The sequence below is a fragment of the Macrosteles quadrilineatus genome, unplaced genomic scaffold, assembly GCF_028750875.1.
Source record: "Macrosteles quadrilineatus isolate MER2022 unplaced genomic scaffold, UCM_ALF_1.0 Scaffold_5__1_contigs__length_97177068, whole genome shotgun sequence".
In the NCBI taxonomy this organism is placed as follows: domain Eukaryota; kingdom Metazoa; phylum Arthropoda; class Insecta; order Hemiptera; family Cicadellidae; genus Macrosteles; species Macrosteles quadrilineatus.
In genome coordinates, this window is record NW_026542598.1 from 19,372,504 (window position 1) to 19,386,625 (window position 14,122).

Sequence of the window (14,122 nt, forward strand, 5' to 3'; positions counted from 1 at the left end):
TGAAAAATGTTTATTTTAAAGTAAAAAATATACGTTAGAAAATAAAGATTTACTTTAATGTAAATTATAATATCATTAGTAGTGTTAGTGACATTAATTTCCTAACAATGCTAAAGTCAAACTTAGAGTATTTTTATCCTAATTAGTTTGATCATACAATGAGTTAACATGCTGACTCAACCCGTATTACATTAAAAGAAAAGATAATAAAACAAAAGTTGATTATTTGTTGGTAATTGTGTTATTTCTAAACAGGAAAAACGGAAGAGATAGTGGACTAAACCTAGGATTAGAGTCTGCAGCACACCAGTTCCAGGAGTACACTTACAAGAAAATAACCCCTTGTGACGTGTGCTCTCAAGTTTTAAGAGGTATTGTACCACAAAATCCTTCAATCGAGATATGCAGTTTAGGTTGAAAGAATAGAAGTTAAATTAGTTGTTTATTTTGACATAAGAAGTGGAATGACGGCATGAACGTTTTATCTTATGTCGTTTATAGAAAAATATCAATGGTAAGGTAACCTGTTACACGGTATTTGATAACATATAATTTCATTGTCACCATATTCTTTGCGTTGTTTGGTAAATATATGAATATATCTCTTAATTGACCTGAACAAGTAATGTAATGCATTGTGAAGAAATCTACGCCAACATTCAAAATACAAGTACATTTACAAACAATTAACTGTCAATAAAACCTGCAAAGTTAAAGTTATTATTTGTAAATCATCGATTTTAAGAAATGTAAAGAAAAGTATGAGCTAACACCTTCAATCTTGTATTTATAGACAATGTCCTAAGCCACGCCTAATGCCATTAGACCTACTAGCATAATGTTGCAACACACATTATGTCTATTATACGTCTTACCCGTGGTGAATTATGCTCAGTTTAATGCAAGTGCAGTTTATGCTTCAGTACGTTGCTCATTATGGTCAATATATCGACATTAACGTGTTAAAGGGCTACGTTTTGAGCATTGCCTATTGTTAATGAGTACATGGATGTACAGGACACACAAGACAAGGCTTGAAGTGTAGAGTGTGCAAACTGAATGTTCATCTAGACTGTCAGGAAAAGGTTGGGCGTTGTCAAGCCAAATCCAGGCTGTTACGACGGCAGAAGTCCACATCAGAGATTGAAACCAGAGTCACACCTGCGCAGGAGGAAGAAGGTAGGTCTTACATAACCGATAGCACATCTAACATGATCGTATAAGTAGTCCATGAACAAGTTCCAGGATCTAATAGTGCAGACGTAGGAAAATATTCATAAAAGTCATGATAAAGTAGGGACTCTTTCATTCCATTTTTCATTAATCGATTATACCCGTTCATCATCTATTCTAACAAGTATTTATTCAATTGAAGTTTATATACAACGTCAGTGATATATTGAACATTTGATTGACTTCTTCAATTAAACTACTACAGTTAAACCTCTGGTAGGCCTCCACGGTCAAAGTATCCAAATCTTGACCTGAGGAGGACGACATTGTTTTTGAACTGGCTACAATACTGGCGTAACTTTCCAAAAATTTAGATGCGTTGCAGGAATTCATCATCAGGACAAGCTCCAATTCAACCAAATTATTGAAAATTCCACTTACCTAAAACTGTAGCTTTCTCTGAAAATGGGTTGCTTCATCGCATACAAAACGTTGTCCAGTATTTTAACCAGTTCAAAAACACGGTCATACATTTAAGATAAAGATTCGACAGGCTTAGCCTACTCAAACTGTTACATTTTAGAAGTGTAATCTGTATACGTTATTTTAAGATTACTACCAAACATACATTATTTAGCTGTATTTAATCAAACTCAAGTTTTTTCTTCAGGTGACAAATGTTTACATTAATTTCATTATGATTACAAACCTATTAGTTTATCGGACTCTAAGCCCACCGACTCCTGATGAGTCTGTATGTTGCCAGCTGTTACGCTGGTGGCCAATAGACCAGGAAGGTCCTCGGTCAGTCCAGCGGGGGTAACCCAGGGGGGCTCCCCCTCCACTCGTAGCGTCACGTGGAAAAACCCCCCTTCCAGGAGTTTAGGTACCACAAACAAAAACTTGGCTAATCGCTTCTGTACTCGTCCAAGCTAGAATGTTAGTCGGCCAATGTGTGTCTTACATGTGGATAGAAGAAGCCAACTGATTGGTTATCACTATTCTCCGAACTGTGTAGTACGATGCTCATTATTCTCGTTAAACGTCATTTAGTTTGGTTGTTCATGGTTTAATTGTGGCCAATTTCAAGCTTTTATGCAGTGGTAATGTTTTTTTTTATGAAAATGATATCGATTAAAACTAACTATTAATGTATCTAGGATAGGTTAAATAAAAAGGATAAACAAATATTAGTCTTGAATCTTTTTTTAGATAGGTGTTTACGCACTGAATCTAACCATACGGATTTGTTATTGTAATTAAAGAAACCCTAAAAATTGGAACTTACAGATTTAAGTAGATTAAAAGTAGTGTTTTCCCGAAATACAGAAGGGCTAAAAATCACACGTTACCAAAGAACATTACTACTTTTGCATTTAAGTAGAAGGGAACAGAGGTAGACAATTTTCACCTACATGAAAATGTTGAAACGTTAAAAAAACTCTCATTCCACTTAAACTCATGAATTGTGAAAATCAATCAGATAACCAGCCAAGCGTTTCTAGATCGCAGCGAATTATGTAGTAAAGCATAACCCGTAACACAACAGAGTTGCACGATACAAGACAAGAGTGCATCCGACGCTTCTTAACACTACGCTTCCCTTACATGGTTCCTGAGCTCTTAGCATGCAAACAAGCTACAAACAATCCAACTAATACTTAGTTGATTACATGGGGGTTGAATAAATACAATATACAAAGCTAAGAGTATGTTAGTAACTAAAACTTGTAACAGTTCAATGATTGTTATAGTCACTAGAATCAGTATAAGAAAGTAACAGGAGATGGAACTGCAAACATTAATCTGCAACTCTCAGAGAAACTGTGAGCTAAAATAACATGTTTGTGTTTATAGTCAAACATGCTAGATTCCTTGATATTCCATCAAAATCCCTATCTGTCGATAAAAAAAGTTTCTGAGATCTTTTAGTTTAACTCATAATAGTAATAGTGTTCATTATGATGTATTTAAAGTTCAGTCTTAAGTAGTTTCTCATAATATAATTCATAAGGTAGATAGAAAATATAATCAAATCCATTGGCAAAAGAATTGTAAAAGCGACAACAAAAAATAAGTTTATAGATGTTGAAGCTATGTAGTCGTTTACATGATGACATGGCTACACACTCACAACTCACACAAATTGTGTCAACCACGGGGTAAAATACCTGACCTAGGTCTTTAAATGTATAAGTCTTCATATGAACAAAACCAGTTTGTTTGCTATGGTAGAAAATTATCTACCATAGTAAACAAACTGTTTTTGTTGTTTAAAATTAACACACTATTAGAGAAATTAACACACTATTAGAGAATTTATCCAATACACCCAGCTCAGCAGAAAATAATTTACACAGATGGATTAATCAAAGCTGTAAGGGTTGATATGTTCGAACATACAGATAAAGTAATGGAAAATATTTCTTTATAAAACCCCTCAATCGTAAATTATAGAAAAAAGGTAGCAAGAAATGTAAAGTATAGAATTTTAGTATGATACCTAACAATATTTTTTGATTATTCAAGAAATAAAAAAACAGATCTTTGCAAACTGTGTCAAGCACAATAATATTTTCTGGCACGAGTATTCTTAAAGAGGCAAAACTGTAAAAAAAGAGTTTAAACATACAAAATTAAAGGATAATGCACCAAAGAATTGTAAGTTATAAGGATCATTATATAATACAACTTGAAAAAAAAAGAAACTCAACTTGTAAGGTTTGCTGTTTCTATTGCCATCATAAATGTTGATACCTATGATACCTCAATAAATCTTCTTAACATGTCTAATAAAATAGAATTGAATTGGTAACTCGTATGTGACAGCCTGGCAAACTTATACAATGTTCATGTTATTTTCATGCAATACTTATTAATAAGCTACACAATATACCGGGTGTTTCAAAATGACTCACCCGGTTTTAACGCTTTATAACTTTTATACTATTAAACTTACCGCTATAAAATACACATCAAACGAAAAAGCAACTCAAAGGCCTCTCGCCCACTATACGATTTCGGTCGTACGACACTGTGTCGTACGATATTCTTATTGTATGTGTGGTCCTCGCCCACTTTACGACACTTTGTCGGATAAATGGCCAGTTGCTTGGTAGCCCTGGAAGAGTGAGGTGTGGGTGTGTTGCGCAATATCTTAAAACGGTGGTTTTGTATCAAATAGTAAAACAATGATTCCGTTACGTGTTGTTGCAATGTGGCTTCTGTGGCGTAGATTAAGCGATAGTGGCCAATGTAGGCCTACAGCATTAAAGAAAGATTTATTTTTATGTGCAAATTATTTTTTAAAGTTAATGTATTTAAAGAAATTTTCAAATTATATTAGTCCATGCATTTTACAAGTTTTTAAATTTACCATAACTATCATAGGGTTATGGGATAGTCTGGTAAAAAGTATGTATGTTAAAACTTTTTGGATTAGTTTTTAAATATTAATGATTTAATTTTATCAATATAATCTACAAAAAATTATATTTATAGGTTTTAGTGAAACTTTTTTACACAATATAATTAATAATTGAGATTATACAATAATAAATAATAGCCAAACTCGCATTTTTTTCAATTTTTATTTTGGTATATTTACTCATAAGTGATGCAGTATTTAAACATAATAAAAAGAAAAATATGAACAAATTGTAAAAAATAAATAGGAAGATCAAAATTACGCAAAATAGTGGTTGAAAAATAAAACCAAGTGATAATTTTAATATAAAAATTAAACTAATTAAAAATCTAAAAAAATTCAGTTTTAAACTTATTTAGTTTGATTATTATAATTATTTTTAATTTAAATATTTATCAAACATTATAATAAAAAAGTATGAATGAATAGTAAAAAATATTTATTCACGATAAGAAATACGCAAAGTGATATAACAACTATAATAATGACTAAGTATGAGTTAATTGCAAAAATTATATATAAGACTACTGGGGAGAACGCACGACATACGATAAAAATCGTATAGTGGGCGGGCGCCCATTTGATTGTGTACGCCACTGCGAGTAAAACAGTCGTACGACAGTCGTGGATCACAGTGGCAGTGGACGACTGCTTCACGACAGTTTGTCGTAGTCGTGAGATTATCGTACAGTGGGCGAGCTCTCATAAGATCCAATGGTTCACTGTGGAAATGTTGTCGTTCCGACACAGTGTCGTACGACCGAAATCGTATAGTGGGCGAGGACTTTAAAAAGAGTTTATGCCTACCAAAGACACATTATTTAATAAAATCGATCCAGCAGAACTGTAGATTTAATTGTACAAAGTTAAAAAGTAATCTCCAACTTTTTTTAACACTAGAAATTTGGAGGTTACTTGACGTTTTTGCAAATAACTTTTAAATGGTGAGGAAATCGACCAAAGTGGAAGGTAATATTCCGAAAGAGAAAAAAATTTCCTACTATCTACAATTATGCATTTCTTTAAAATACTTAATTTGCCTTAAAATAAAAAAGTGTGAAATTTAATGTTTGCTATGTCTATTGTCTACATTGAAGACAGGGATTTTCAATTTTTTTCATTCTTAAGCAATTTTTGGTACCTTTCTTGAGTATTTTCAAAAAATGCATAATAGTACATTGTAGGAAATTTTATTCCCTTTCGGAATATTACCTTCCACTTTGGTCGATTTCCTCACCATTTAAAAGTTATTTGCAAAATGTCAAGTAACCTCCAAATTTCTAGTGTTAAAAAAAGTTGGAGATTACTTTTTAACTTTGTACAATTAAATCTACAGTTCTGCTGGATCAATTTTATTAAATAATGTGTCTTCGGTAGGCATAAACTCTTTGAGTTGCTTTTTCGTTTGATGCGTATTTTATAGCGGTAAGTTTAATAGTATAAAAGTTATAAAGCGTTGAAACCGGGTGAGTCATTTTGAAACACCCCGTATACCTACGTAATTAAATTAAAATATAATGGGTTTAGCACAAATTTTTTTATTAACCTAGTGGCAGAACTGTTGGTAGAAGAGAATGGAAAGTGGCAGTTGTTTGTAGGTATCAGGTTGTAATTAATCTGTTGTTCAATAGCCATGTTAATGTAAATACCTAAGGAGTACTCCTTATGCGATTAAATGTATTTTCCAATTTATTATTCAATCATAGTTGTATAACTGATAGCCATCCGCGAACATGAATCTTGAACGAAATGAAAAGTGCAATACAATAATCGAAGAGTGGTAAAAAATACACTTTATAAATAAAAACTCCTCACAAGTCAATTGCATATTGGAATAACGGATGAATTTATGAATACAAAAACCTCCCGTTGCTATCTAAAAACCACGGTCACTTGCCCTTCTTTTCAACCAACACTACAGCCATATCTCGAATTAAAAACAATTTCTTATTCATGCTACTTGTGAGCAAAGTGGCACTAAACGAGAAAAAATTACAAACGAAGCTTGACAATTTGCACATGGATACGACATTCAATTCTACAGTTATACTTAAAAGGCAATTTAGTAGAACGATGATTCCATATAATGTATTCAACAAATAGTCGAAAACAGAATGATCCCAAACCCATAATTTGTTGAATAAACATTTTTGTTAGGATTAATATGTTAAACATAAAGATGATTTACTTTAGATTATTAATACTGTAAAGTAAAATAAACTTGGGAAATATTGTTTTTTTCAGTTTCAATTCAGAGTGAGCAAAGTAGAGAGCCAGCAGTGGGAAAAGTAGTAGAAAAGTACGATGTTGAAAAATTAGCTGTTTTTCATTTTAATACAAGTGACCAAAATGCCAATTTGTTTAATGTGGATTAACGCAGTTACCGTGCTGAGCCCTCTATACAGGGTGAATAAAAAGTCAAGACCCCCCCTCTAATATTTTTCCAAGTAAATATACAGAGATATCCTTTTGGTGGTGAAACAATCTTAGCAGGAAGTTTCATTTTATCATTTTGAAATTGTTGAGTGTCCCCCCAAAAGGGGGGATTTGGGGGGCAACTCAAATATTTTAAATGTAAACCCCCTTCGAGTGACACCTCATTTTGAAGTGTTTACAAAAACTTGAAGAATGGTGAAAACTAGAGGTCGCTATCCATTCTCTATCCAAAATGGTAGCCTGTCAAATGTTGTGGAAAATCAATGGTAAAATTGTTAATATTGGCTGTCATTTTGGATAGAGAAGAGATAGCGAGCTCTGGTTTTCACCATTCTTTAAGTTTGATTAAACACTTCAAAATGAGGTGTCACTTGATAGGGGTTTCTATTGAAACATTTTTAGTTGTCCCCCGAATCGGGGCCTTTTGGGGGACACTCAAAAATTTTAAATGTAAATCCCCTTCAAGTGACACCTCATTTTGAAGTGTTTACAAAAACTTAAAGAATGGTGAAAACCAGAGCTCGCTATCTCTTCTCTATCCAAAATGGCAGCCAATATTAACAATTTTACCGTTGATTTTCCACAACATTTGACGGGCTACCATTTTGGATAGAGAAGAGATAGCGACCTCTAGTTTTCACCATTCTTTAAGTTTTTGTAAACACTTCAAAATGAGGTGTCACTTGAAGGGGATTTACATTTAAAATATTTGAGTTGCCCCCCAAATCCCCCCTTTTGGGGGGACACTCTACAATTTCAAAATGATAAAATGAAACTTCCTGCTAAGATTGCTCGACCACCAAAAGGATATCTCTGAATATTTACTTGGAAAAATATTAGAGGGGGGGTCTTGACTTTTTATTCATCCTGTATATTTTAAGCCAGCATAATGTTTAAGACCATAGATGAACTTAAATCCCAACTTCTAGTTTGTCTATCGCAAACATCTGTCGAATCTGCAATACCCAGATGTCCCTGTTTGCTGGTTGTTGTGGTCTGTCACTAACGTGTGAGGCTTGTCACACTTTGTTTGTTGTCTGCCGTGTTTGTCTGACATCACATCATCAAATAATGTAAATAACATCTCATTTCATCATCACATCAACATAAGAGGATGTGCGTTGGTGGTCCCAACACATTCAAACACTAACCATTTGATTTGTCTAAATGTGTTTTGTCCGATTTTGACTTTTGATCCCCAGGTTCCTAGGTTTTTATATTATATGGTATTTGATAGTGTAATTTATTTTTGTCGAGGTCAAACAAAGGATATCATTGGGAAAATTATGGAATTTTACCGTAGCTTGAGTATAGGTGATTTTTTATCAATAGTAAAACATTTCCTTACTTTTGAAAAGATGTTTAGACATATTTAATACAAATACTCTTAGAATTATGACAACGCTAGAAGGATGGTAAAAAAATAAATCCTATTTTCTATCATTTTGATTTTTAAGCAAACTGAATTTCTATATTTTGGAACTAGAGATCAAAACGCTTCATTTTAATACCGAATTTTTCGTTGGGTCTAAAAGCCCTGTATAAAAATAGAAACTTTTGATTGGAGAACCTATTCAGGAAATAGTTTACAAATTGAGATGTTTTTCATAGCCTGAACACAAGGATCAATTTTTATTTGTGTTCAAAAGTTTAACGTCAAAAATTGCAAACAATTATAGAAATATTTGTTACAAGTTTACTTTTTTTATAAGGCTGAAGAAATTTTCAGTCCAAATGAGTCTATGAAACTCCTAATTCATAGACGTATGTGAAGAATTACAACTATGTAATTTTGACAATCACTCTTCATCCCCACCAAACATTATTCATATTGCTATTGCGACAATGTTTTATTGTAATTTCGTATCCAACCAAACTTGGTGAGGATCCTCTTATGTTCAGCTTGTAAGGTTTGTAAGTTATCGCATGTGTTTGTGTGTGTGTGCGCCTGCCAGCTTCTTCAGAACAAGCATCTCCCGGCGAAGTGGACGCCGTGTACCAGGTGCTCAAACAGGCTACGGAGATATCTTCGACTCGTAACCCCCCCGCCCGGCGGGTCCAACAGGGGCCCCCGCTCATGCTACGGGGCGCCTCCACCCTCACTGTGGGGCCCACCCCCCACGCTTCCAGCTCAGGTCTGCCAATCATACTGTACTTTACAAATCTCTGCACATCCACTAATTTTATCTGATCGCACACAATTTAACACTAACATGCCACAGCTGTCTGATTAAACTCTACGATAATTTAGTAAATTATTTACACTCCAGTAAAGCGTCCAGCCCAGGTTGGCCAATCGTAATGTACTTTACAAATCTCTACACATCCACAAATTTACCTGATCACACACAACTAAAATTAACATTGTGTAGGGTGTATTTGTTATATGGAACAGCAATACAATTGGTGTGAAATACTTTCTTGTATTATGTTGAAATAAACCAGAGAGAATTAGTAAAACGTAACTGAACCTTTTTACTAGAAAATTATCTGTGGTCATATAATTAGTCATATTTCATGACAAATTATTGTTTGTTAAAAGTACACCGAATTTTTGAAGCAGAGGGAGATGGCAAATATTACGTGAAAGCAAGAACAACTGTTATTTATGAATTTTGCAATTAATTATGACTTATATTGTAATTTCAAAATTTTTGGCCGTTGAGAATTGAACTTTACTACTACTGTAATGGTAAAATTTTATTTAGGTAATTCATGGTACTTTTAGTACTTACATTAATTAACTATTCTGGGTGGCTTCAAACAAAATATATAGGAGAATTCCAAATATGTGACAACTTTAAATTAACATTTTTATAGCAGGATATATAAGGTATCCTCAATAAGTAAAATACAAAAAATTTCAAACATGCCTACGAAAACAATTAGAATCTAGTATATTTATGTAAATATTTATGAGAAAAAGCATAAAATGTCTTAATATCAGATAAAACCAAAATAATGTACTGTATAAAAAGTGATCATAAATTTAAGAAACGTTTCCTCTGTTTGGAAATATAAATGACTACATTTACATTTGACACACTAACTTTGACCTATATGTAAAGGATGTTCATGCTGAAAAAAATTGGTGTTGTACAAAACCTTTTTATACCTGGTATTATCACAGTGACATTTGTACAGCAGTCACCAAAATAGTAGCTTTGTAAAACAAAACGTGACATTTAAACTATATTGAAAATACTTCACCTTACTCTATGCTTATCCTGTTTCATTTACTGCTGAATAAATGCTCAATCTGACTTTTGAGTGTTTTATTTTCATTCGAACTGTTTTTTTGCAGCACAGGTGTGCCAGAATGTATTGTGTTCCAGGTTATGCATCGTGGCTTGCAACTCATTCGCTTTATATGCATGTTTTCTTTACAGGTTGCTGAATTTCTACTTTTCCAGGTCTTGACTTGTTGTTTTTCATACTTCATAACTACGTGTTTTTATTTCTAGCATGGGACATTTGACTGTTCTCAATGTTGTACAGTTCACTTGTGTGCGATTCATGCCTGCGAGTCCGCTTGGACTATTTCTATGTGAATGTGATTTATTTTACAGTTTCATTTTTATATTTACTTCGTACTGTTTTAAGAATGTTCTCTGGACAGCATTTGTTGTTACTAACATGTTTCCTGTTATAAAAAACATGATATAGACTAGAACTCAAACTATCTAGAGTTAAATATTTTATCGTGAGTTAATAACATGTATGTAATGAGAATACATGTTATTATTATAATATGTTACATTGATTTACAAGTAATTAGACTTAATCTGCGAAAACCGTTTTTAATGTACTTAAAATTTGTTTTTTTTTATTTTACTCTTTTCAATCGCATAAGTGATTCTTTATGGTAAAAATTATTATAAAATAATAATATTAGGTTGGTTGAACTTTAGATTTTAGAGATGAGCTTCCCTATTAATATTATATATATTTTTCATAAGTACATTTCTATTATTGTTATAGTTTTGTTTTTAATTAATTTTTTATTCTTTAAAATGCTTAATTAAAAATCAATTAGTTGCGAATTTTTTTACGATTTAGGTCCAGGCAAAACTGTACACAGGAATAGGACATATTCATGGAAATAAAACATATACATTATGCGAATGTCTAATTTTGCAGCATTTTTGAACAAATATCAAGTAAAATGTAAAAATGCGTGGGCCCTCTAAATATTGAATAAAAAGTGCTGTTTGAATGACTTGTCAAAGATTGCAATTCTAATTATTCAGTCCCTTGAGACTAATAAAAATGCAACATTGCTATAGCTCGGCCGCTTAGAAAACGACCTGCGCGCTAATGGTAAACCAATGCTGGAGGAGGTCGTTTTCTAAGCGGCCGAACTATAGTTTTTTACATGGGTTGTTATCGTTGTAACTATTAGTTTTATTTATCTTAAAAACTTGTTTGATACAGTTATTACTTGGGACGGTAAAAACTTTAAATGTGTATGGCCATGTATTATATAATTGCATTTCCATGCACAAGACATTATTTAAATAAAAGTTATTATCAATTTCAAGACAGAATACTCTCACTTTAAACAAGTCGTAATATTTAACCTATACTGTTATTTTTACTGTTTTACCTATATAATTTCAAAGTATGAATTCTCTTGGGTGTTTAATTAAATTGTAAGAATTTCTGAATACTTTTGTTTTTCTAGTGGCTTCATCTGTTACTTTCTTATACCTACAATATATAGTTATCAAGGGGGTGGGTTTTCTCATAAATTAAACCAATAACCAACTATTAAACTATCTCATTAATATATTCTTCACAAAAAATATACACAAAAACAACTATCGATATTATCTTCATTTTAGCGACAAGCGAGTTATATTCAATGGAGTTTACCGGCGAAAAATTCGGGTAGGGTAAAAAAAATTTATGTAGTTCTCATAAAAGGACAAAAAAGGGGCAATTGAAGGTTTTTTTTAACAATGATAATTTTAACTAAATTCTAAAATACCTTAACGACTATAATATTATTTTAATTAGACAGCTGCATTTCATAATCACGACTGTAATAATTTTGATATGATATAAATTTCGCAAATATGCAGCCAAATCGCACTTTTATCTGATAGCCATCCCTGTATAATCAAATTCCCTTCGACCCACTCCATATGTTATTTTACAAATACTAGCTCAAATTCTAAACTATCAGCTCCTATCAAATTCTATTAGCTCCAAAAATTACAGCCATTGACGTTGCTCTAGCTTAGAACTAGCGTACCTAGTGAATCGTTTAATATCCTTTGACATTTAGTTCTTATTTTTAGTTCTTGGGAGACCTCTTCACCGAATGCAACAATCGTCAATGTAAAAAGCGAATAAAAATTTGAAATGTAGGTTTTGTTTTTAACTAGGTGTGTATTCATTAATTTTACGATTCTTGAAAACTCGTTAACATCCATATGGAACAGTTTAAAAATTTACGTCTTATTTAATATTCTGGTGTGTAAACTTTGATTTTTATGACAAAAGTTACATAACAGTAGATATATGAAAGTACATAGCAATAGATAGGATTTTGCGCACAAGTTTAACGAAATCCAAAACGTTTACTTATTTTTAGGAGTTAATTTCATATATCACCCTTCTTAATACTTATGAACCGAAACATTTTGAAATATTTGTTATTTGCTTATGAGGTTGGGGCTTTTAAAATCTTAATCTCACCTTACAAAATTGGTTCCAGGCTTGTGGGAAGTATCAATCAAAAACAAGGGATGAGTCGATACAATACCAAATAAAGGAGGCTTATAAATATTTAGCGGTGAAACTGGGACCAAACCCGTTTTGCGGATTTGCAGTTTGTTGTAATATCGACTGATATATTCACAATTTCAGATAACTTAACGCTATTTCTTGATCTGGATTTACTTGATGCCTAATTACCTAAAGCTTTTGGGCACCAACGACTATTTAAACATGTGTTTAGCTTAATCATTCTACGAAACAGATGTACCTTGAACTGATCACCTTCATTCGCTATTTTTCCCAATAAAAGTAAAAATAATAAAAACTGTGTATTTTCTTTGAAGTTAATTTATGAGAAAGAATCTACGATAGTTTTTGTATACTTTTCTATGTGAAATTATAATGATAAGTATGTGGTTTAAACAGTTTATTGGTACGAAAATATTTATTTGAATTTGTTTTTTTCAGTGAGACACTATTTAAGATATTCAGGTACATAAATGTGTAGAGTAGACTATAGATAACACCTTCAACAAAATAGAACATCAACCACAATCACACATTCCATGTATGTGATATGGTTTGAGTGAACTCAAAACTGTGCAAAACAATACAATGTATTTACATGTATTAAACTAAACAACCGCACTGATTAATTATGCTTTTATGTAACAATATTAGTTTATCAATAGGTTAGATAAAGTAGTATGTAAAATGTAAACAAATCTTGTATTCATGTTTTGAATTCACTCTACCTATAGTTATATACCAGTAGATATATCACCTACACTTTAATCTACCTTAAATATATTAAGTGCAAGTGCGGCATATATTTTAATAACCCTAAAGTAGATAGAATTTAAAATATATATATATATATACATATACGGGAGGTCCCGGAACTCTCTACCAATATTTTAGGGCATTGCTCCTGTGTAAGAAACATAACTAAATATCATATTTAAACTGTCCGGAAGTTCTTAGTTACTCACACAGCCGCCATTTTGTTTTTTTAAGTTCATAATTTTTTTCTAAAGAATGGTTAAACATACGAAATGGAAACTTTGCACAAACATTTATGACAACTAGACAAAGCTACCAAAAAATTATCACGATTTTTCAAACTCATAAAACAAAATGGCAGCCATTTAATTTTTTTTAATCAATGGTTTTTGAGTTATTTAAGAAAGAAAATTTTAAATGGCCGCAATTTTGATTTATGAATTTGAAAAATCTTCATAATTTTTTTGTAGCTTTGTCTAGTTGTCATAAATGTTTGTGCAAAGTTTCCATTTCGTATATTTAACCACTCTTTAGAAAAAAATAATAACTGAAAAAAACAAAATGGTGGCTGTGTGAGTA

The 14,122-nt window shown here is 32.1% G+C and overlaps 1 protein-coding gene across 1 annotated transcript in view; it reads left to right on the forward strand.

The window, feature by feature from the left end:
• The window catches only part of LOC128995144 (uncharacterized), a 298,362-nt gene that overhangs the window by 259,789 nt on the left and 24,451 nt on the right, over nt 1–14,122 (forward strand). Inside the window, exons 13-17 of the mRNA XM_054420057.1 lie at nt 256–371; nt 1,018–1,179; nt 1,940–2,059; nt 8,992–9,171; nt 13,229–13,252. Coding sequence (XP_054276032.1) covers nt 256–371; nt 1,018–1,179; nt 1,940–2,059; nt 8,992–9,171; nt 13,229–13,252 — 602 coding nt within the window. The remainder of the gene's footprint in view (nt 1–255; nt 372–1,017; nt 1,180–1,939; nt 2,060–8,991; nt 9,172–13,228; nt 13,253–14,122) is intronic.